Source organism: Drosophila subpulchrella, chromosome 2L, assembly GCF_014743375.2.
Source record: "Drosophila subpulchrella strain 33 F10 #4 breed RU33 chromosome 2L, RU_Dsub_v1.1 Primary Assembly, whole genome shotgun sequence".
Classification (NCBI taxonomy): Eukaryota; Metazoa; Arthropoda; class Insecta; order Diptera; family Drosophilidae; genus Drosophila; species Drosophila subpulchrella.
This window is the reverse complement of record NC_050610.1, coordinates 2,618,721-2,644,668: the sequence shown is the minus strand read 5'-3', so window position 1 is coordinate 2,644,668 and position 25,948 is coordinate 2,618,721. Positions and strand designations below refer to the sequence as shown.

Here is a 25,948-nt window from a genome sequence, read left to right as displayed (position 1 = left end):
AAACTAATGAAGGGTTGTTTGACTTTTCTGATTTCCCACAAAAACCAAACCACCATAATATAGACAAATTGAATTTTCGGAATCAACCAAAGCTTGGCTTAAGTGATTTAAAACAACGAAGAAGGCAGAGATATTCCATTTTGTTTACAGCTCAAATTTAATAAACGAGCATACGATACAGGCACATAAAGCTCAATTTATACAGGCAGCCACATTTATATGCCTCGCATTGTTTCGCTTTTGTAAATACAAATTGAAAAGTTGCAATCATTGCACCGGGCAAAGCAAATACACAAAGGCTGTCCATAAAAATGGGGAAGAGAAAATAAACCATTCAACAGACAGGTGAGGAGAAGCACTTGAATGGACCAAAAACCCCTCCCATCCAGACCAGAAGAATCACGGATTGAGAGCACAGGAGCCATAATTACTGATATGCTTTTTACTCACACCCCGATGAGCTCAAAAACAGTTTAAATCCTTTATTCGCAAAATGGCCCTGATGATGATGGGGATGGCAACTCGGAATTTTATGTTCAAATATGTCGGCCACTTATGTATTCAACGTGTTTGAAAGTCCATCAGTAAGGAAATTTTATAGTAAATCATTAAAATATTTACTAACAGATTTATTATAAAATTAAAAACAGTAAAATGAGTTTACTTTTTAAGTTTTCACTGTAGTGAAACAATAAACAGACTAAACATAAATCCTGAAACACGTGATTTACAAACAATCGCAATGTTGGTAAAAAATGACACTCAAAAGACAATTGCAAACAGACTTAGTTCTGTATTTTGTATTTTAAGTGTATGAACTTTTTTTCTGAGACGTTTGAATCATTTTTGCGTCCTATACTCTGATTTACTTTCACATATAACTTGTTTAGTTAAGATTTAGTACAAAGCAAAGTTTATCCCATGAAATTAATTTAAAAGTTACTTTCCATATTCGCTTTTCTGCTGGTAGAATATAATTCATCAATTAATAAGCTCTTATGGCCCATGGTTTTGTTTGACAAAAGAATAACAGGCAATTAAGTTAACCATAAGTTGACCACAATTAATTACCCTGATGCAAAGTATGGAAAAAATAATTAACTAGTAGTTTTTTTAAATACAGAGAACTAATGAGGCATATAATGCCTATCAAGCATTTTATGCCCATATTCAATTTAAATCTGTTGAATCTCTATAAATAAGCCTGAAAATATGCTGCATTTTTGTTAAGGCTTTAAAAGCTCTCGGTGGTTAATCAATTCATTTATTCAGAGTAAATCAAGGCGCCATCAAGATGGACAATATTGGTCGACCAGAGTTGTTTGGAATATTATTTATATTAAGCGTGTTCGTTCGCGCTTTTTAAGCCGGAATGAAGCGGCTTATTGATAATTACCCATTTTTATTTCAAGTAAATATTACTATCAAAAATCCATTATAAACTAAAAATATATTTAAAAATATATTTTACTATTTTATTGATAGTCGAAATAATTTTACTTATTGTTATTAGAATACTTAAATTTTTCATTTGATGTATTTTAGCAATAAATAATTTTCGATGCACTTAATACTCTTTTCTGTCGAAATAAATACGATAAATTAGGGTTAAAGAGAATGCCGATTTCTTTGGATCTCTCAGAGATGTCCTCGATGAATTCTTACATACTAAGGACTTAAGATTAAAGACAATGCCAAGACTAGAGGGAAAAACATAGTCCTCATTTCGAAGGCTCTCCCAGGGAAAGCTTTTCAAACATGGGCATAGTTCTTATTACAGATGGGTCCACAATAAATTCAGCGTCGGGATTATGCGGAAAATTAGGATCTGCTGCAGCAATGTCGTTGACAGCTATATCGTTGGAAAGGTCAACAGGCACAAAGTTCTCCTCGATATCGATTTCGTTATTCAGATCGTTGTCGAATTCGTGATCTTGACCCTCATCCTGATCCTGATCCTGGTCAAATTCAGCCCACTCATCGTTGAAAGTTTCGCTCATTACGACAGGGGTTGTAGCTTCGCCATCTTCGTCATCAGAGGATTCCAATTCTTCACGCTCCCTCTTCTCCTTCTTCTCCAAATACTCTTTGTCCTCGTGATCCTGCTCCAAATCTTCTTCATGTTTAATCTCTTGTTGCACGGATGCCATCATTTCTTTCAGCTGATCCATCGTCTTTTTTTGTTCTTCCGAGAGAGTCTCCGCTATATCCTCGCTGATACCAGAAGCTTCGAATTCTGAGTCTGCGGGTGAGCTGGTGTCAAGTCTTGTTGTATAACTTGTGGTTGTTGGTGTAGTGGACTGTGCATCGATTTTGTGAGTTTAGTGGTGTAAATGTGCAAAATGTGGGCATGTGTGCGAAAAAAATTAAATAAAAGATCGAAATTAATGTTTGATTGTTTATAAGGGCCAATCTTTTGTGTTAAATATTGGTTAACGTTAGACATGCCGCTTTTGGAGTGCATTAAAATTTATTTTATTATTTAAAGACAATCGGAATTCATTTTAATTCTCTTTATATTTAGTGAAAAATATGGAAACAAATTTACAATTCGAAAAAGCTGATATATCTTCATGCAATGTGTCCTAGCAATTTATAACTTTCAGTTAAGTGGTTTTTATAAAAATTATTTCATTTTTGAATCCCTTGTAGTATGTATCAGTCCGTCTGGATACCAACGTTTTTCTATAAAGAACCGTTTGAAATATTCTCTTCATAACATAAATGTTGTTAGAAGTAGAAATTTTCACTATTTATTTGAACAATTTTATTACTGCTTTCAAAAATGAATGTCCACTGTTATATTTTTAATGTCATTTAAAACTCACAATTATCACACCAGTTTCTTAGTTGCCTTCCAATCTTTAACTGAGCTGCTGGCAAGTCGAGCTTAAACTTTTATAAGAATCTCTATGGTCAACAAGCTTGAGGGAAAGGGAGAGGCAGACTGACAGAAGCTTACCCTACATCGAGAGTTGGAGAGGGACAAAAGATTTCTCTTATCAGACTGTATTCTCTCTTTTTTAGATATTTTTCTCTCAATAATGTATTCATTCCTTATTTTTGGTTGTTATTCATTGCTCAACATGTGATTCACCTTCCTTTGATGATAAATTAGCAGTCAGATCAATCCCTCTCACCCACTCTTGTCTTGTGACGTCATACACAATTCTTCCGCTTTAGATCTGTTCAATTTTGCTACTAGCTTTTTCTTAGAAATGTATATTAATAATACCTGCAACTTTTAACACATTTGTTTATTTTTGTTCTGAGGGATCACTAAAATATTTCGTATTTCGGAAGAGTTAACAGATATGTAGATGACTTAAAGTACGAAAAAACGAAGGCAGTGGCATTGTAACTTTTATGCAGATTAACTGCGACTTAGTCACCTCTGTTTCTTGTTAATTTCTCGGGAATTCAAATTGATTGAAAGAATTATTTCTGTGGCTTGTTGCAATAAAAAAGATATGGTGATTTACAAACCGTTTGAATTTTTAAAGCAATCAAATGGAACTGGTTCTCACAGAAATATTTTTCTAAATTCTTGTCAACATTTTAGATGTACTTTTTTTAACAAAAAAAAATATAAACAATAAAATAAACAGAAATGGCTAGACTGTTTTGACGGTTGATGTTGATGATTTCTATTCTATTTAATTATATTGTTGTACTCCTATGATGAAAACTTAAGCGCCTTCAATTTACATATTCTTTAAGACGGCATCAGGACTTACATTCCTTATATTTGAAAAACGTAACTGCTGAAAAGTTATCACAGCCTCGTAAATACACAACTGTAAATTATGTGCACTTCAATTTTCCAATACTAAATATATAAAAACCCTCAGTCGTTTCTGTGTTTGTGATTATGGCACATGCTTTTTGCAAAAGCTTCAATCGCCAAATTGTTTAACAGGCTTCAACAATTTTTCAATATTTCAATGCAGCTGGAAAGGAGTTATTGCCATTCCCCGGCCCCCCCTCACAAACTCCCTTCCGTGTGTATTAATATTTATAACCATGAATATTAAATTCAAATAAACGCATGAGAAGCCAGGCCTCCCACTCCACCTACACCCTACACAAACCACAACTTTCAATATCCGCGCGAGATGAAAAATAAAGTTGAACACACAAAAAATTAAAATGAAAATATAAAAACAAATCGAATGCAATTCGCAACTTGTGCGAATAGTTTTTATTTTTCATTCCTCTTGCTTCCGTTGCGGGCACGAAAATGTCACCGCTGGCATTATTTAAATTTAAAATTGCGTATTTAAACGTTGACATGTCACTTACAACTTTAAAGTTGTTAATAATTGCGCTTTACGCCGCATTGCAATTTTTTTACGGTCATTTATTAATTTCTCGCTGATTTATGCCGGCTCGCAGAAGGCAACAAAAAATTTATCCAACCGGCACTCGTCGATTTCGCCACAATAAATTCTCATAAATGCAGCCCTCTCCGCCCACCTGCCACGCCCACCGCGAAATGGTGGGCCACCGCCCAAGACAAGGATTTATGCGAGCGGAGCGCATGACTTTTAATAAAAATTAATTTTTATTATGGCCTAAAAGTAATTAATGGACTTGCAGCAAAAGCGTCAAGAAAAATGGTCGCATATGATGCATGCACCGCCAAAGAAACGGTAACGTGTGTGACCAATTGCCGAGGGGTGGGAATTGTTGTGGGTGGCGAAAATGTACATATTTTACAAAGCCCTTTATGGAATGGGCACACGAGGAGTGCCGAAAATGTTTAATTACTTAAAGTCGAAAATCGACCATGGCTTAAAGTAAAAGTGTAAATCAGTAGTCTTTTTTAAACCCCTAAAAGGAAATTAGATTTGAGCAACTAAAGAGCATCCAAAAATTACTAGCTCAAAACCTTTTTGATTAAAAATCAAGCCCGTCAGTGATTCAGTGAACATCAAAATATCCCATCTTTTCCATTTTAATGATTAATCTATTTTAAAAATAAAAAAAAGCCATAAGCTGTACAAAAATCACAGCTAAATCCCCTACTTATCGTGCATTAACTTTGATATGACTCAACTCATAATTCTATCTGTCAGTTACACGATCCAGGTAAATTTTTCCCTCTCATCACATTACAATTTTTTCTTATCTGCACATTTGCATAATATTTTGTTACATCCCTTTTTACGAGCTGTGGCCACAAACTATAATTTGTTTGCATTATTAATTTAGACGCAATGCTGTCGAAAAAAAGGATGCAACTACTCACAAATCCAATGAACCAATATGCATATTATATGAGTGCAGAAATTAAATAGGAAGAAAAAACCGTCTAATTGTACAATTAAACATTTTGTCGGGTTAATAAAATATTTACGATTGCGGTTTGAACAGATTATTGGCCTGACAAATTAGCAAAACTTAATTATAGAGCGAACGGAACTAAAAAATTGATTAAAATAAAAATAAACAGCATAGAAACTAGCAAACGAAAGCTTTAAATAAACAGGAGTAAATAAAAACGAAAAGCACACCACAACCAAACCAAATCACCAATAAGGTTTTATTCCAGTTGCATTATACGATGTTATAAATTTTAGTAAACTAAAGTAAACGCAGGCAATTTATATAGTATTTACAATAGGTATTGCTTAGTTTTATGGAAAACTTTATTTAAAAAAGAATAGAAATATGTATATAGATATATTACAAGTTTATAGAAAGATCTCAATATACAATTCGCTTTTTTATTGGTTAGTAGAGCGCTTGCGAAGCATTTCCAGGTTAAATGTTCTTCAAAGAAGTGTGTTTCTTTGTCGTAAATAAGTTTATACCTTGGGCTCATCAATGTCGCGCACCTCGTTGTCCTGCGGCTGCTTCTCCAGGGGCTCGCGGCGATCGTCCTCGTCCTCCTCGTCGTCGAACTCCCCGACCTTGGTGGAAGGGGCAGAGGTGCTGGGAGACACCGCCGGCTTGAAGTCGCCCCCACTGGTGTGCACCCCCTGGGCCACCTCCTCGCCACTTTCCAGAGGACGCACGTTCACCAAACGAACCTTGAAAACGCTGTTGCTGTCCCCGTAAACCGTCTCGTTGATCTCGACCTTGTGACCATCGACGATCTAAAAAATGGTTATAATTTACCTTTAAATTATTTAAATATATTATATAATTACAATGTTGACACTAGTCAATATACTCAGTTAGTAAAATAATTAATATTGTAAAACTACTGAATTTTAATACACCCCTTTTGGGTCTAAATCTTTACGTTTTCAAATCCGCTTTACTTTTTTGGCTGTCCCTTAACCACTTACCTTAACAGTTGAAGTGGTATTGGCATTCTTGGGATCCAGTGGAATCAGGGGTCGCAGTCCAAACGAAAAGCCAGAACCGCTGTCATCGCTGGAATCATCAGAGTCGCCTTTCAGGGTAGCTCCATCCTCACCGGACTCGCTGCCAACCACGGGCCAAAGACGGGTGCGCAGACGACGGAACAGATCTGTGGAAAGTATTTATCTTATAAATAATTATAGTATTACTTAAAAAAAATTGTTTTCCGACTATCCATTAAGATAGATTAAAGAACTGGCCTTTTTTAATACAACATTTTTAAGTCAGTTTAAATTCTTAAATTATACGTAGGGTTGAGAACCAATGTAACGCACTCTCGTACATAAATTAAAACCAGAAAATATAAAAAGGCGCTCAAAGGATTTGATGGGAAAACAGCAGGTGTCCTTGGTCTAGACTAGTCCATGGTATTGCTTTCCTTGAGAAGGGAAAGACATTCCGTTGTCGTCTCTGTCTCATGCTAATGTATTTTTCAGTTTGAAAATCCCTAATCCGTAAACGCACTAAAAAGCGTTTTCTGTGTCGCCGGCGTCTCTGTCATTTTCTTGTCTGCACTTTTGTAATCCTCAACCCCTGACTGCAGCCCCTTCTATTTCGCCTATACGTCTATCTTCGCCTTAGTTCTTTGGCCTTTCCTAGTCGATTTTTTTGCATTCTCTTCAACCTTGTCATAAATTCTTGACCGCATTGTTTGCACGACTTTGTTTTGGCCCGGTTGCTGATTGCCATTTGTCGACAAATTCATTTGCTGGCTGCATTTTAATGCGTTTAAATAGCTAGGCAAAATATGTATGCAGGTCGGAAAAAGTTTTCCACAGCGTTTACGGTTGAAAAATGTTTAAAAATCTTGGAGCTCTATATATAAAAAAAAACTTATGTAATGCATTTTAAGGAGTATTTATTGTTTGGTTTAATCCGTGCATCTCTATATGAACCCACAGCGGGTATATCGAAAATAGTTCGCTGACAAGAAACTTCGCAGGCCACCGCATCGTACAACTTTCTATTTGTCTATATGCCATTTTCTACGCTTCGTTATCGTTGACCCCATACATTCTACGAGTACAAACCCCCAACCTAAAAATAAGAAAACAAAGAATATAACAACTTTTATGCATATACAATGCCCTGGGCTTTGGCAAGTTTTTATCCTACCCCTCGAACTCGAACGTATTAGGATAAGATTTATGAAGTTTCAGCTTCATCGTCGTCATCTGCGACGTCTTACGGTCTTAGTTAAGCAGAAATTGGCAAGAAGAGGCGCAAAACTTTTCACTTTTAATGGTCAACAGACTGGTTTGACCTACTCCACGCCACTCTCTTCGGCCCACCATAAATATAGAAATAAATGCAAGGGAATAAATAAACTTTGTCTGGCAACAAGAACTTGACATAATATTTTGATAAATTGTTTTTCATTTCACTTCCATGGAACCGGGGTGGGCAGAAAAAGAGATGGAAAAGTTTAAAAGTCCCCGAAGGACAGTTGGCTAATTGACCTGACCCAGGGGATGTGCTTTTAAGCCATGGCATTGCACCAAATAATAAAATATAAATTCGAAAACTTTAATGCTCTATATGCTGATTGTAAAACCCTGGAGATATGGAAGTGTAAAGGATCTAAACATTTTGTTTTGACTCCTAATAAGGACCGGCATTTTTAAAGCATTTCATTAAATAAATCTTAGCTATATAAAAACTACTTTTAAATATTTATATATGTTGTTTCGCTGCAAACACTGCCTGAATACCGCATTACTCCGCTGGTGTACTCTAATATTGAGTATACGTAATATGTCAACCGTTCGATCATCGTTAAGCAGAATAATAATGACGCATTAAATGCATTCGAGACATGTAATTGCGTTGCATGCAGTTTTTGAGGCCACATTAAAAATTGTTTAATTAAAATATCATTATAAATGCTCAAGCCGATTAAGCAGCGCATCACGCATACGCCGCATGTGACGCGCGGCACTCACCATCGAAGGAGTCGAAGAAGCCCAGATTGAAGCTCGAAGGATTCGGCTGGAGGAAGGGATATCCGGAACCCGTATCGATGACGCCGCGGAAGTTATGGAAATCCGACTCGGGCTGAGGGCGCGATGGCACTTTAATCACCTCCGCATCGTCCTGCGGGTCGTTGCGAGCTGAAAGAAAGAAGAAAAGGTTGTTTCAGTGGGAATTAAGCGCTGTTAGTCATCATTAAGAGCCAAATTGGCTGGCGAAAATGGGATTGAATTAGCCAAATCAGCGGGAAACGACCCCTTTTTCCTGCCTCATTAACGCTGATTACGCAATCTTTGCTCTGCATAATTTTTCCTTCTCTCTTTTGGTCGCAGGATTATGATAATGCAAGACCTCTTTTCCCTTGACCTCTGCCTGACTTCTGACATTTGATAAATTCCAAGGCGAGCTTAAGGGAGCGCAAAACTTTGATTTAAAAACCAATTCTCGCTACTTCACAAACTGGGACAAGGTTTATCTGAGAGCCCCTAAATAACGAGTCCTTCGGCGGGATTCAGCATAGAGGGAGTGCAGTCAGGTTGCAGGCGTAGATAAATTCGGCCCTCCTCCTTCCCCGCCGCCGCTCAATCTTTTTGTCCCTCAATCCTTAGTCCTGGCATGTTGCACTTCATAAATCTCAGCAGCTGACACTGACAGCGACAACAGGCAAAACAACGCAACACAACCATCATACAACAAGTGGCCAGAGGGGCACAGATCGGGGAGGAGAAAGAAAGGCGACCGGGGGTTACCCAGTATTACGATGGCCTTGCATAATACAAGATCATGGCAATATAGTCTTAATAAAATAATTAACTGTAATAATTTTACGTAATGTACATAAAAAAATCAGATTGAACAGCAGCCTAAAAAGTTTAGTACAGCTTATGAAACACATCGGCATAGAATTTTACTTTCTTAAACCGTGAAGCGATCTTTTATCTCCTTAGCGGCCGTGTTCTCAATGTCATGTTATGGTTCCAGTAAGTTTTCTGTCAAAGAATGTTAACATTAACTTTAATGGTTCGGAAAACCAATTTCGTTTGATCAATGTTTATTTAGCAAACGACAAATCTGTTATCATACGATTCAGAGGGAAGTTTGATGTGACAGACCTGACAAAGAGTATTCCATTTTACACAAAACAAAAAAGTTTCATTAAATATTAGCCAAGTGATATCGAGATATTACAATTATCCAACGGCAAAAGTTAATCTCAATGGTAGATTATTATAGAGAAGATGGCTAGGAAGCTCTGCACTACACTTGAGCTTGAATCCGTAAATTACCTTGGCGACACAACCTTCTTCTTGAAACCAGTATACCCTTTGCTGTCGGACCTTTTCAACGCAACTAACAACGTTAAAAATAAGTCAAGCCGGGTTGACTCCTCTCCTCGACTCACCTCTTCTCCGGGCAACTCAGTTCGCCTCCAGTCGGAATGAAATGTGAAATATGAAAAGCTTTATGTGCTGCGTAAAATTGCTTACGCAAAAGGCGAATGTATGTGACCCCAGGGGTCATGGGGACCACGAGATACGATATGATGTCTGATTCAGGGTGCACAAAACAAATGCACTTTTGCGGGTCCCTTTTTACGTTCGCTTTTTAAGCCGATTTATGAGAAATGTACACGACGCCCGCAATATGTTTGGGTTTTTGTGAAAAAATGTCACTGCCACCCCTGCCACTGAGGCACCCCTTAAGTCCCGCAGAGCTCAAACATAAAGTGGATCAATTGAAGAAACAAAAACAAAGACCGAATGTGGGCCAGAGGCGCCCGGTGACAAGGGGTAGATTGGCAGACGTGAATGTCATTTACAAGTGCAAATATTTACCTTTGGTGGGCCATATGAAAGTGGGCTACCTGCCTGCAAATATGCACCATGGATATATTTATTCGTATACACAAATGTACAGCCAACGTATCCAAACTTATTGAATACGAGCTTAAGGTATTGTTTAAAAAACATCCGAAATATTAAAATAAACATTTTTAAAACATGTAACAGGTTGCCTAACTGTTTTACGATTACTAAATCTTTGGAGTTATTAATTAAGAATTTATATAATTGATTCATGCTTTAAGCACATTGTAACTAAATAGTAGTCCCTTTGTGTTGAATTAAAGGTTTATTATAACTTGATTAAATATCTTAAATACATATTTATACTAAATGTCCCAATTAACCATTTTTTGACATACCATTTCTTTTCATTTTGCCGTGTAGGTAAGAACAAATATTCAGTATACAAACTTTAATATTTCGAAGTTGTCACATTTCTTACTTTAAATGAAATAACTGGTATCAACTCTTAAATGTTGGACTTTTTTAAAGACTATTAGCATAATGAAAAATACGAAAGATAACCCCATCGTTCACTCCACCAACCCAACCACTCATTCATTTTTTAAGGCTATTAATCATGCGAAACGTGGAGAGCACAGGAAATATGAAAACATCTAACATGGCAGTTTCATTAATTTTCCAATAATTAAGCCCAGACAGGGGACTACGGCTTTTCTCCCGACTTTTCGCATTACAGCCGCTCTGCCTCTGCTGAATTATGGAATTAATAAAGCCAGTTGGCAGATTTTTGGGAAGCCAAAAGGGACTGCGAAAATTTCTGCAATGCGCTGCGCTTTTGTTCTAAACACAACGAACATTTTTGTTGCTAATTATGTAAGGTTAACAAGCGACTGGGCGTGCCACTCATATATATTTTTTTTTTGGGGCTTTCCACTTTTGTTGCTTTCCTGGGAGGCCAAAATAAAATCCCTGGCAATCGCTTGGCCTGCGTTTTATGGCGCTAATTGGCCAAGGGGCAGCAGTGGGAGTGCCTGGCTGGCTGCGTCAATTAATTAACATAATTGTACAATTTTGCATAATTTAGTGAGCAGCAATGATGGTTTTGTGCACCGGACTTCTTTGCCTTGGCTCTGGGAATATCCCGGGCTCTGTGGTGGAAGTTGGTTTCTTTAGAAGGTGTTTCGCTGCCAGAAATAATATCTGAGATTGGTGAAGTTCAATTTCAATTGTGTATGGAATCTTAAAGAAATTAAAACATAAGATATTTATAAGCCTAGCTGCTTCTCTAAGGGCTAAAACCAAAGATTTTTGACAGGGAATTTCAAGTAACCAACCATAATTTTATCTGTACCGTTTGTCCAAACTACGGTTTTCCCGAAAAATGTGTTCGTTGAACTTGTAATTAAACGCACACAAAGGAAAAATATTTCTGAGCATTCAATAGCAAAGACAATTTCCAAAATTATTTAATTGATTTAATAACATTTTACCTTTCTGCCTGGCCGAGAATTGGAGTGAAATATGATATACACATCTATGTGAGTTGGAATAGGAATAAATGCGGAAAGATAATTGCCAACTGCCATGACTATTTCTTCGTTGGCTTTGGAAAATTGCCGGAAAATATCAAATGCTCTTCGCATTTCCCCACTCGGAGCGCCCAAAATGGTAATTAAACTGCTGGCCAAATGCATTGGGTTGGCCGGGATTCCATTGCGTTTCGGTATCCAGGGGATGAGGCTGTACTGGCCATCAAATTTATATTGCGGCTGTCCGGGGCAACATAGATGAGTGGCCCCAATATGGTTTTGGCCAACATACAAAATTGCAATTCGCTTTTTGGCCATCATCGATGCATGCGTTTTCAATTACTTGACGTTCAAATTGTTGATGAAATATGTGTAATACTCGCTCGTTTATTGCCGAGACAAGTTTACCACTTTTTCACTATTCATTTTCCATTTTCCGGTCTCCCCATTCAAAATTGCAAATTTAATTCTCAAAAAATTGATTTGCCGCTACTGTGGTAAAACTTTTCTAATTATTATAGAAATGGTGGCGAACAAAATATGAAAAAATGATGTTGAAAATAAATACAACTTTTCAACTTTCACTGCAGGGCATTCTCATTAAGGTTTGCCTCCTTGATCAGCCTCTCGACCATCTATCAATTATTTTACCATTTTGGCGCTCACAAATCAATTAAACTTTTCCAGCGAATTTTTGCCTCGACTTTGTTGCTCGTTTTGCAGTTGCATGCAATTAATGAATTTTTAATAGCCGCACTTCGGTTAATGTAAAAAGTTTTTCCCCTAATGCCTCAGGGGAAGACGAAAGGAAGGGGCTTAGGCCACTTGTAGTAATTATGATTTTAGTTGCAAAAAGTTAGTTTACTATGTAAATCTTCGGAGAATCTCCTTTTTATGCCAGCCTTCGAGCCATTACTAAAAGCGAAAAGGTAAAAGAAAGAGGCTTAAAGTGTGTTAAGCCTTTGCCCAAGTAAAGTAATAGCACAATTAATGAAGTATATTCGTTTTTTCTCACTTCTTTTTAATCTTTTTGACTCAGTTCTGTTCCAACACATTCCCAGCTCCAAGTGCTTTCGCTTTTAAATTCATATATCCAACCCTAATCCATTAGCCTAATACCCTCACAAATTAGATTCGAACCACCCAGATCTGGAGGCACTGCATCTGCAAGGATGGACCATCATCGCCATTGGAACGCAGCAGAGCCAAACCCAATCCCAAACCAAAACCTAGCCCAGAGAAAGGCATTTCAATCACATACAAACATTTGTGCTCCCTCCAGCCGGAGTGTGTGGAAGGGACGTCGGGATTCCGCCTCCTGGCAAACTCGATTGTATGCAATTTGGGTTAAAATGATTTCAAATCAGTTGAAAACCACTGGCCAGAGACAGTCGACAGTCGAAGGAGGCCTGTCGAAGCCAAGGCAACGGTAGTGGCCCAAAGGGGCGGCACATGTGGCCGGAGTGGGCGTGGTGGTCCGGGCCCAAGTGCAGACTTGTGTCACGTTCAAGAACTCTAAACAGGGGAAAATTAGTTTGATGCCCCACACAGACGCATATCTACGACACTTGAGGGTCCGAAGAGAGGGTTCATGGGGCAAATGTCAACAGCAGTCGAGGCGAAAGTGAAATCAAAGCCAGCTCTTGAGCTGGCCACCCACTGTCCACCGCCCAACGCACACCTCCCACCGCCACCCACCGCCACCCACCGACAGCCCCAATCGAGAGAAAGTGCAGACTGAAGCTTAGTTGCTGTCATTCTCCAAGTGAAATGCCATTCAATTGACCTGCGTGATTGTGTGTGCTGCTGTTTTGCTACCAAGCATGTATAGCACACTAAAAAAATATTTTCATTAAGGAATCATCATACAAATATAATCAACATTATTACAAGATATAAAATATCATTTTACAAGTCTAAACGAATAAAAATAACATTTTATTACTTACTATTCCCATAGAAATCTGTACGTTATAATACATTATCAAAAGGTAATATCAAATTTCCTTTAAAAAATGTATTGTAAAATGTATATTTGAGCCTAATTTGTATTATTAATTTAGGATTTAAAGTATATCTATTATCTTATTAAGTTTTCAGATTCCCAGTTTCCCAAGTAATCCTCATTATTTTTTCTCACTTTAATAGTTCCTAAATTTGTTCCAGTGCGAATCGCACGCACATGTTATCATCTCCTTCCAATCACAGTTCTGTTCGGCAAAAAAGTTTAACAAATGATGGACGTGCAGAACCCCTTCGCAAAGTGCACATATCGCTCCGGCTCGAGCTTTGGAAAAACGAAAACGAAATTAGTTTAACGTCTGAACCCCTAGCTAACCGACCCAAGTCCCCACCCCGGTAAACCCCTTTTTAGGGGCGGCTGTCTGTCTGCTGCTATCAATTCTAATTACAAATGTCAACAATGATTTTTCGGCCATCCCCTTGATGGGCGAGATGTGCGATGACGTTAGCTTTGAGAATGGGGGCCTGACACCCAATCCCGACTAAACCGAAGGGGGTGTACGGGGGGAGGGGCCAATGGGTGCCTTGATTAATGTGACGCGTTGCAACAACAGCTGGGGCCACACAGGGGTCTCGTTTCACGGCTGTCTCCGTTCTATTGCCCACTCTTTGGGGTCGAGTACACTTAAATATCACTTTTAAGAATTACAAAAATTCATTAACAAAAAAACTTTAACTAATAAATACATAAAATATAAAAATGTTATAGCATATTTAGATAATTGTTTATAGTTATGGATAGATTAGCGATCCCAACTAAGTAGTTAGATCTTTGAAATTGCATTGGAAAAATTATAAAAAAATATATAAAATATAACCCGTTAATTTCATAATTAAATTTTAATTCCTCAGGCTTATAGCTTTTATAAACTTTTTAATGAAATATGAAACTTAAAGAATTAAGTTTCTGCAAAAACTTTTTAATTTTCGCATTTCGTACAGTCCGCTTAAAATAGATTAAGTGATTTGTTGGTACTTAACAGAAGTGCCACAATCATCTTTTAAAGAAAATTGAGCTAAATCTTTTTTTCCAGTGCATGATGCAAAGTGTGGCGGATGCGCTGCCTATTAGAGGATGCGGTGGAGTTCTAGTTATCTGCATGGTTATTTCCCTCTGTCTACAATTGATTGGCAGTCGCGCTGAGTGGCGACTCCATATGAGGCTGTGATAAGTTGGGGAACGGCCTGAAGAATGGGTTGTGACAGATTCGAGTTATATGGCCGAGTGGAGGCTTCAGTGGGCTTGCTGGCCAATGCAGGAATGGCTGGACTGGGATGTTAATGACTTGAGCGGAGATAACAAATTCGATTTAGTGGAAAGCTCAATGTGGAATTACGAAACAAAGTGTCGAGATTACATTTAAGAATTTAAGGCTAGATAGTCGAACTAGAAAGTATAGTAACTTAAGTTTAACTTCTGACTCAATTTTCACTAAATCGAAGTCTCTATATATAAGTCGAATTAGTTTTATTGGGAATATTACTATAAATACTCATAAAACATACATTATAGACGTATGATATAACACAAATTTTATTTGGTGCCAGATTGTGGTTCGGGTTAGTTTATATGGAATATATATATTAATAAATGTAATTTAATATTGCAACACCAAAGTATCCCATATTTAAAAAGCATTATAAAATTCTTCAATATTTCTTCCCCTGCCGTCATTGGCGCACAATAACACTTCATTAACCAAACAAACAAATAACTTCATGAATGAATCTTTCAACAACCCCATTTCTTGTGCTCCATAATAAGGTTGCAATAAAATCAAGATTTGCATGACAAACCAACTTTACGTGCCCACAGATGGCAATAAGGAAGTCGGGAAAGAACCGCTACCAAAACAAAGCGAAATAAATATAAAATCAAATTTAATTCAATTAATTTTGGGTCGCTAGGTCAGGCTGTAACGCCCCTGCCCCAGTTCCTTGCCCACCTCCAACTTATCCTACAAGTCAAGTCAGGTGCTGCGTTCATTTTTCATTTCTCTCTCCACTTCATTTGCATTTTGGCAAAACAAAAACAAAACGCGAGCTGAGCCTAAACCAAACAGAAGGAAAAAACTTTGGTTGTGACTATGAAGGGAGGCACTGAGAGAAAAATGTATATTTAGCTAGGCATTTTAAAAATGAATTACTTTGGGGAGCAGTAAGCAATGTGTTCAAAATTATTCTATGTTACATGTGGAATATACATATTCAAAGATATTAAACATTTACTTTTGGTTAAAATATTTGAATATGTTTTTCTTAAATATTCTTAATATCTTTCACCAGTGGCGAATCAAGAATTTCGTTGTGCCGGGGATATACAAAAATTGTTGAGTATAAATCAAACAATTTGGAATACATACATATGACATATACTTTTTAACCCGGGCGGGGTCTATTCCTTATATCTACAGTGGTCGGCATAAGTATTTTGACAAAATAAAAGTTAAGTATACTCATAACTTGAATTTACTTCTTGTAAACTATAGGCATCAATGGAAAGGTAATTTCAATGCCGTTTGAATGATACAATACATTTCTTTACCCATTCAGTACTTATTGAAAAGGACGAATTTGTGTAAATCAACTTTGAAATTTAAAAAAAAAACTTTTTTCCTCGTCTTGAAAACTTAAATTTTTTGATGCAAAAAGTTTCTTCAAACAAAAATAATAGTAACTGCAAAAAGAATTTTTCAAAAATCATTTTTCTTATATTTTTTATGAATTTTTGAAAATGCTTAAAAACAGGCATTTGAGCCATATTTTTGTCTTTTTCATACAAATTTTTTCCGACATTGTCACCTTCAAAAAATCATAAAAAATATAAGCAAAATGATATTTGAAAAATTCTTTTTGCAGTTACTATTATTTTTGTTTGAAGAAACTTTTTGCATCAAAAAATTTAAGTTTTCAAGACGAGGAAAAAAGTTTTTTTTTTAAATTTCAAAGTTGATTTACACAAATTCGTCCTTTTCAATAAGTACTGAATGGGTAAAGAAATGTATTGTATCATTCAAACGGCATTGAAATTACCTTTCCATTGATGCCTATAGTTTACAAGAAGTAAATTCAAGTTATGAGTATACTTAACTTTTATTTTGTCAAAATACATATGCCGACCAGTGTATATATATTTCACTGATTAATTAATTTGATAGTATTATTTTCTAAGTGCTCCTTATATAAATAATCTATACATTTTAAGTACAATTTAAGAAGTGGAGGTTATTTAAAAAAAACGTATAAGATACGATTTAAGAAACAAGACTATCAGGTTCTTTCTTTCCGTGTAGTCTTTCTCTCTCGCTCTGTCCCTCAGAAACTCTATCCCCGTTGCCAAATGTGACAATCGTGTCACGTACTCAATGTTCTGGAAGATTGAACGTTACGTTTGTCGCGTTTAAAATGAGTTTTTTCATCTGAATTTGATTTTGATTGTTTGGTCCCGGACACGAAGCGCTCCGCCCCTTTCCCACACCCCCGGAAATTGTTGTTGTCATATCGTCGCCACATGCAACAAATTATTCTGCAAAGCAGCAAAAATGAAATGGCCAAAGAGTAAAATTGTTTAATTTTAGGCTTTCCCCGGCCATTGTCTGCCTCAGCCTTCATTACTTCTGTTGGATCAAGAATCATTTTTGCCGCCGTGTACGTGCAGAAAATTTGTAAAGAATGAAAAAGCGTTCGGATTTGATTTCTGGGCTTGATTTGTAAATGGTTTTGTCTTGGTGGCGGGGGAACGGGGAGGGTAGTGTGGCAGGTGCTGCAATTGTTAATGATTTGTGTGTCTGAGTCTGGCCTGAATGAGTATGAGCCTCGTTCTGGAAGCTTTCACTTTAAATTCGGCTTCAAAGTGCAATCGATGGAGCAGAACACTGGTCAACCAAATAAATGAAATCCATTTCTATTTTGAACACAAACGAAATTTACAATAACAACATAGAATTGGATAGAACAAAGTAAGTAATGTGGAAAGAATGTTTAAATTAATTTAGAAATAAATAGATATAGAAATGTATTTGTATAAAGAATTACCTACATTTCCAGAAGGCTAATCAATTAAATCTTGATTTTCTAAAATACTTTTGAAGTATTTAAATAATTCAATAGTTGACGTCCTCAAGTATTCCTAAAAGATGTCAATGACTTAAGCAGCTTAGTGTTACGGGTTCTGAGAATTCGAAGGAGGATTCCAATTAAGATTTGATATGCTCAAATAAATCCCAAAACCTCTCCACACGCGCCGCAATTTTGGCAACCATCCAGATGATTCCTCGGTTTCTTGGGCTTTGCCAGATATGCAAAATTTCATAAATGGCACAGCCAGCTGGGCTTGTGGGTGAGGCCCTGAACATGATTTACGATTACTAAACTACTTAATGTTAATCAATTGTGCAACAGACTCATGACGATGATGGGCACAATTTGTTGGACAGATAATTGCAGCAGACACTTTGTGCAGTCATTGCAAATGTTGCATGGTGACAATGCAGCATGCAAATGCAAATCAATTCAAAAGGAAAGCCGGGATAAGGAGGAAATGGGCGGCGTAATGGGAGTTGAATTTCGCATATTTTTGGTCGGCTGCAAAAACCGCAAATTGCTATTAACGAAAATCTAATCATAACCGGAAATTAATTTGACAGGAATCTCATTAAATTTACAGCCATACCAGAAGGACATATGGCAGCAGCTGCTGACGGGTTCGGGATTCCGATCCCGTTCCCAATTTCAACCCACAGCCCCACTTCCAGCCCCTCTCAATCCTAATTCGCCATCCGCAAATCCCCTTTTGCCAAATCGTTTAAAGCTGCATTGCGTTGACATTGCAACTGCCAGCTGAGTATTTGAGTAATGTACGGGATTTCATTATAATATACAATTATTTCTGTGCGTTCTGATGCTCACACGATGGCTTAGGTCGTGAACTGTCAGATTTTAGTTGTTTTTTTTTAAATTTTTTAATAAAAATAAAAAGAACAAGATTTTTAGAAAGACGGTAATCAGGCCTATTGGGATTTAATACAGAAATTTTTATTTGCAGATCATTTTTATTGGATTTCTAATACGATGATTTTTGTAATATTTGGACAAGAGTAAAAAGTGTTTTAATTTAGTATTAGATACAAAAAATCACTATAGTAGCTTTTAAATAAAAGTCTCAAGTAACTTTTATTTTGCATCCAGTTTCAAAAATCATATAAATAAAAAAATGTACAAGGAAATACCTGTATTGCATATAATTGATACCAAATAATTAAGACATATAGTTTTTTATATACACTAAAAAAATAAATTTCACAGCTTCGCAGAATATTTAGTACTTTTACACTCAAGTGAGTGATTATTGGAATTGAGGCTCTATTGGGGAACACTGAATCGGAATCAAACTGAAACTGAATCAAAATTCCTCAATTTGATAATGATAAACCCCGGTTAATTACTGAGACACCATTCCGCATAACCATCTTCGTGCGATTGTTCCCTGTTAATTCCCCCAGTTTGTGCTGACTATGAGCAACTGCCTCTGCCGTCGACTGCCTTCTGTAATTTATTTCTGATTTTGGGTTTGCGCCATGCGTGGCTGAGCATTAGAGGCGCTTGCACATTTTGCCAGCACATAAATTAACATAAAGAGGCGGCGAACTGAGAGGTGAGGGGTCGGGGGTCGTGTGTCGGAGGGCGGGGCAGAGTGGGGTTCCCCCAGGGAGGCCTTGCAGCGATTACGTGACATTGAACCAGAGCCAAAGTGGCTGATTCTGATGGGCGGACTGCGTTGCAGTAGTTCTCAATCACAGACGACGAGAGTTTGAGTCACCACCTAATTGGACAGGGGCGGCGGGCAGGGGGCAACTTAATCCCTTCGTGACATCTGACAATTGCAATTCAGCCGGAGATCCATTGAGAGTCCAGAGTCTAGAGAGTCCGCTGGTCTATTGTCTCACGGGGTATTGTTGGCATTTCATTGTTGATTAGGCAAATACTATGCAACAAAAAAGCGCTTAGCTAAGCTTTTTGTTTATTTTTACAGCTGCCGATGACTCATGGATCGTTAGGTGAGGTTTCATTAAAAGCATCTAGATATTCCACAGATGCGAACAAACGGCGAAAATTAAAATAAAAGTAGTGTGGCGTGGCAATAACTTGTCAACAATTTTATAACAAAACATAATTTTGACCAATGTTTGCTTATTTCTAGTTTGCATTACACTTTTAGTAAAATGTTTTTCCTAACTCATCCAGTCTTATCTAGCGATATAATTAGGAATACTACGTATTTTTTTCTAACCATTTATTAAGTAAGAATGTAAGCAGAATTAAAATTAATTAATTCTTTTGATTAATTCGTCTTCAAGCAAATAAATTCTGAATTTTTTCTGAACTTATTTTCACAATTTTTAAAATTTATTTGTAGATCTTTTTTTAATACCGGTAACACTTAAATTTTTATTGCAGCCGGCATAAAAACTTGTTAATCATCTGGCTGGCAATTACTAAAAGCCAGAAAAACCCACACATTTTTAAGGATCCAATTAAATTCTATTTGCCTCTATTATAACTCAAAGTCACGTTACAACGAAAAAGTTTTTGGCTTCGTTGAAAGTGATTCATCATTTGACTAGCAGAAGAAACAGTTGTCACATTAAGAAATTAAGCACTCAAAATTCTAGTTCAATGTCATGTAATATTTGTGCCATCTAATAAAATGCATCGGTTCAAAATGCAATGTTTAGCACTAACATTTAATGAAAAACTTTGAAAACAAATTTATTTTGTCGAAAATAAGAAATAATAAAAACAGTTAACTAAAAAGAAACTATTAAAAGTGACACAAAGTGGCAAGCTGTTGATTTCATTTTCTGCGAATTAGTGTAAAAAAGTGACAAGACAAAATTTTTTCCATTTAATAAACCAATTAAAGTTTACAGTTCAAATTCCAAAAAAACAATTTCATTTAACTTGAAAGTAGCTTTTGCCCGTCGGTCTTGTTGTTTTCATTTAATTTACAATTCATTTGTGCAGAGCTCAATTTATTTGCGTTCTTTTCATTAAGTCACCGCAAAGCCCAAATTTCCAAAACAACAAGACAAAGTCAAGTAAAGTCAATTTAAATGAAAATACTCAATTTTAAGCATTTTATTTAGTTAGCAAAAGTGTTTTTTACTTAAACGACTTATTCATTTAATTGACTTTGGTTTCGAAGCTTTAATTAAATAAGTTTTGTCTGATGAGGGTAGAATATAAGCTTCAATTTGCGGATATTTTGTGATCAGAGTTTAGCTTCTTTTCAATTATATTGTGACCACAACACCAAAACAAAGCAAAAACAGCTGCAATCTTCTTTAGTTCAGAAAAATAAATAATAAGAAAAGAGTTACTGGTTGATTAGGTCCTTGAATTAAACCTCATTAATTGCTGCTTTTTCTGTTTTGTCAACAATTTTCCATAATCAGCTTAGCCCCCAATAAATGAACTCTGAATATTTCCACTTCATAACAATTGCCACTGATTTAGGCCAGACACAAAATGCTAATTATCTGACCATTATTCATCATACAATTTACCAAAATATTTGTAAAGGTCCAAAAATTAACTTCAATTTGCATAAATAAATATCTGTCTAAATTAAACAAATTGCCTGGTCATTCAGCAACAAATGCCAACAATGAAAAATAAAAATAATAATATACCAATAATTTTCATAATTGTTTTGAGTTTTATTACTCCACGCATAGATCCACGTACGAGCACGAGCAGCAATAAAAATACAAAAAAAGTGATTTATGTGAACATGCAATTGCAATTTGTTCTGGGGCAGAGAAAGACATTCCCTGGAAAAAGGCCTTAAAAGCGAATTATGGCCATAATTAACCCAATTCTTTTGGCCATGGGACACTGACATGGTACGTTCTCATAAAAACAAAATTAAGAAAAATAAGAAAAGAAAACAAGCACTGAAAAATGCTCAAGCATTTCACTTGCAATCAGGCCGAGAAATGGTGTGGGGTAAAAAGGCAGAACTTGAGTGCATAATATTGAGATCGTTCAACCGATTTTGAGTTGGGTGAAAGCTGCAAATACCCAATAAAGACAAGAGTAAAAACAGTATCTAGATTTGTTTTTAAACTTGAGAAAATAGTACGTCTTACAAAGTATATGTAAATTATATATGGGAGCTAATAAATAAAAACTTAACTGATTGCCCTTAGCACTTAAATCAGGTTTTTCCACATCTCCAGTAATTTAATTTGCTATTATAGTTGAACTTAATTTTATTCCAAGCCTATTGACTCAAACAATGGAAAATTTAATTTAAATAACTTTGGTATTCATTGAATACTATTCATTTAACTAATAATCTGGTTATGAATTGATCACTGGAACAGAAAAAATTATTGTTTTCCATACTGCTGAAAAATTGGAACGGTATAAATAAATATATGCGCATTGAATTCAAAATGTGTTTTTATACTTATATCCAACACAAAATATAAAATATTCAAAACCAAACATTTCAATTGCCTGATCTAATAATTAAATAAAACAAAATGTTTTAATTTAATTTCCTTTTTTCGCCTTGTTTTTAAATAATATTACCTACAACCGATTAAAACGTAGAGTTCCATTAATATATGAATAATAAATCTGCACTTAACTAATAATTGCAAAAAGCTGTCTTCATGTTTTCCCATCAATTTACCAAACAGTTCACTGTAATTTGAAGCACTCATTGGAGAGATGAATCTCAAGCAACCTTTAGCCAAAAAATGGGAATTTACGAGTGTTGCATAACATTTTCATATTCCTTGCAGATGATTTGGACTGCACCGAATTTGACAACTTCAAGTGGCTGTGGCAGCTGCCAACCCGCTGCCACGCCCACTCCCACCAGCCGCCCACCATCTGCAATTCGCTGGCAGCTTCACCAGCAATTTAAGCATTCAAGTGGCAGCCAAAGGCAGCGAACAGCAAACGCTGATGATGACAATAAGGACGCCGAATCTCTGAATCTCTGAATCTCTGATGCTGCGCCGCGCATCCGAGAGCCCCTGATATTTTATTTTGCCATTTGTAGTTACTTGTGTATCTGTAAGATGCATTCGGCTGATTGTCAAGTGCCTCGCTTTGTTATCAAGACGCTTCCATCATTATCCGGGAAGCAAACCGACTTTAAGCTTCAAGATTCCGTTAAATCCAATTTAATATATATAACGGCGTAATTTACCGAACAAGTCAATACGTTTAATATAGATCTTTAAAATAATAATGTTAAGTAACAAAAAAAAATGTTTTATTTATTTATTTCCTGATTTATATTAGTTTAACCATAAAAAAATGTATTTGCGTCTTGAATTTAAATATTTATAGTAAACATTGTTCTTTAAGAATCTATAAATTTTTTTGAGATTCTACCAGAATAATCCAGATCACCAAGAACTTAAGGTATTCATAGAAGCAGGCTCTTGTAATCCCCATTTCTTATCAATTTTTTTTGTTAATCATGTCAAAAGGTTGTCTCTGTTTTCTTCTGCATGCATATTTTATTATTACTGAGGGCAGATGGGAATATGCGGAAGGAAAGCTAAGTATTTGTAATCTTTGATGTGATCAATAAAGTTACTTTTATTAATCAAAAAGTATGTAAGTACGTTACAAAATCCAATTTTAGTATCGGAAGAAATTGTTAATGTTTTTACTTGAAAGTGATTCTTTAAATGACCATTTATTGATTTGTTTTCTGCCAACTCCATTTCACAACAGGTTCATTTAAGGCTTTTACTCACCCGGTAATGTAAAGACTCCGCTAAGGGCCAGCACGGTCACCAGTACTCCAAGCAGCAGCTTCATTTTTATTTAGTTGGTTCCTGTTTTTCACACACTTATAGGTAATTTCTAGAACTGTCTGTGTTTATTTAGGGTTCAAAGTTTCTAAAGCGTTGATGTAGGCCGGCAACCAGATTCGATTGCGTTCTGTGTGGAAAGACAAACAATCGTCAAATGCGCTTAAATGATTTGAGGAAGCGGCAAATAAACGGCAGGCGAGTGAGTGGGAAACCGAGTGAGTGAGTTGCCGACCACTCTCTCACTCTCCCTCTCACTCAATTAGTCGCTGTGTTTATAAATATACATGTATTCTAAATGGTCAGCCAAGTGTTGTGGGAAGAACGGCTTACTGTGCCGGTCGACGGGGGCCAATATGCGGGGACGCCACTGTGCTGAATGCAGCGTATGAGTAATATTATGCACCCTGGTATTAAACTCGTTTAGTTTTATACATTTATAACTGATTGATCTGCGTTTTCCTAGGATACATATATATAATAAATATTTACCTTATAATACTATTTTCTAACTATTAAATGTTACAACCTCTTAAATATATAATATTTATAAAAACCTTCATCGATTTATAAGACCCGACTCTCTTCGATTGTAAGGGTATTTAGACACTCTGTGCCAACCTCTGCGAGCCGTAAATTTAGTTGGGTTTTTAATTTACTTAATCAGTTTTTGTCTATGCTTCGTTAACCGCACGCGGGCTTCTCCATCCACTATATTTTTATTTTAGTCTCCAATCGTGTCCCTGTCACAGTTACTGAATGTTTTTCTATTCTACGTTTTATTCGCAATTCGTATTTTGAATTCCACTTCGATTGCATTGACTGGAATTATGTCAATTTGACGAATGCTTAAATCACCTGTTCAACGAGCTTAGTTAGAGTTCATGGCTATCGTTTCTGTAAACAAAAAGCTCATTTGATTGTTTCCCAATAGCGAGGCTATCGAGAATTTTCTTCCAAAGAAATGAAAACGGAGCTAAAGATTAAACAGAGGGGCGATTCTCCGTAATTAAGTGTTTATGATTAAGTGCTTCTTGTTAATTCTCCAGATAAAGCAGTCACGCCTTGATTGAGACGAGTACAATCACGACTTAGCAAACGCTAATGCCAAAGATCGACATTTAGTTGGTAATCGTTATGGCAGATTCGATTGTGAATGATCTTTTTTGACATTTATTACGTGCCAAATCATACTATAGACACTCACTAATCATCAGTAGGTTCATGTCAATAGGGTATAAAATACATATAGCTTCAAAACCAGTATACACATTTGGCCACTACATATTGATGAAAATATTCTATCAGAAACAATTAAAATAAAAATGTTAACTATCAGTACTATCATGTATAAAATAAATATAGCTTAAAACCCAGTATATCAATTTTGGAAACTACATTTTGATGAAAATATTCCATCAGAAACAATTTTAAAAAAGATCTTTCAAGGTTTCAAAAATTAGAAACTAAAAACTTTTTATGGTATTTTCAATGCCTGATAATTTTGGAAATCATTTGTTTATGCCGGGCGTAGCACATTAAAGTTAGCACAAGTACATAAGTATTTCGCAACCAACTTGGTGAACAAATTGGGGGTGCAAATTGTTGCGCAGACAGCCTAAACAAGCTTCAAATTGTTTGTTTGTAAACATTTTTGTCAGCGTCGAAGCGGAAATCGCTCACACACACAATTATTTTCACATTCACATGCCGACACCCGCGAATTTGCATAAACTTTATTGTTGTTACCGGTGTCATACAGTTATTTCTGTAGGTCGCTTGAATCACTCGGTTCGAAAAATCGGAGGAGAACGCGCGATCTTCAGCGTGCGTTGGCTTTAATGAAATATTTCGGACTAAACGGTTGCGTACGCTTTTGGCTTTATTTATACCAGCGCACGTTTATACCAGCTGGCACAGAAAAGAGAGATTGAGAAGAGAGAGACTGAGAAATGCGAGAAAGAAAAGGGTTTCTCGAGTGATCCAAGAATGATCGAATTTAATTATAATAGTACTTATTTGAAAATATGTTAAAATATAGAGATTTCGACACTTTTTAACAAGATAAAAATTAATTATTGCATATTGATCTTTTTTTGGAAGCAATCGCAACATAAATACATATAAAGGGAGGAGAAATACAGAGGAGCAACATTAAATGAAAAAGAACTCTGTAGATATATTCTAAACAAATGAATCAAAATGTATTTCTTTTTAATTAAAGTAATGAAGTATTCTAAACTATTAAATTAAGAACTAACCGAAAATTTGTCGGTTTCACAGAAGCTAAGTAATTTTTTTTATTTTTTGCGGTAAATTTATTTTGATTTAGAAATTATTTCAAGGACCATTATTTGGTTGGGCTTAAAAATTATACATTATTTAAAAGCGATTTCTACGACAC

General features: G+C 36.1%; 1 protein-coding gene across 4 annotated transcripts; it reads right to left on the bottom strand.

Moving 5' to 3' along the window:
• Window positions 1–1,461: 1,461 nt before the first annotated feature.
• On the bottom strand, window positions 1,462–25,382 carry LOC119546402 (protein bfr2). Of its 4 annotated transcripts, none has more exons than XM_037852660.1 (5): window positions 23,488–23,709; window positions 8,316–8,483; window positions 6,297–6,481; window positions 5,817–6,101; window positions 1,519–2,300 (listed from the first exon to the last, which is right to left on the bottom strand). In XM_037852660.1, exons 1-5 carry the CDS (start codon window positions 23,549–23,551, stop codon window positions 1,722–1,724), a joined length of 1,281 nt encoding a protein of 426 aa, XP_037708588.1. In that variant the 5' UTR covers window positions 23,552–23,709; the 3' UTR covers window positions 1,519–1,721. The 4 variants fall into 4 exon arrangements, with proteins under 4 accessions (XP_037708587.1, XP_037708586.1, XP_037708588.1 ...); XM_037852657.1 differs by lacking the exon at window positions 1,519–2,300 and adding an exon at window positions 25,305–25,382 and having other exon boundaries at window positions 5,634–6,101; window positions 23,488–23,674; XM_037852659.1 differs by lacking the exons at window positions 5,817–6,101; window positions 6,297–6,481; window positions 8,316–8,483; window positions 23,488–23,709 and adding an exon at window positions 2,829–2,845 and having other exon boundaries at window positions 1,462–2,242.
• Window positions 25,383–25,948: the final 566 nt, after the last annotated feature.

Coding starts and splice junctions, on each gene's coding strand:
- LOC119546402 (XM_037852660.1), bottom strand. CDS start 23,551: ATGAAGCTGCTGCTTGGAGTACTGGTGACCGTGCTGGCCCTTAGCGGA. Junction 6,482..8,315: donor CTTCTTCGACTCCTTCGATG/GTGAGTGCCGCG, acceptor TACTTTCCACAG/ATCTGTTCCGTCGTCTGCGC. Junction 6,102..6,296: donor ATACCACTTCAACTGTTAAG/GTAAGTGGTTAA, acceptor ACCATTTTTTAG/ATCGTCGATGGTCACAAGGT.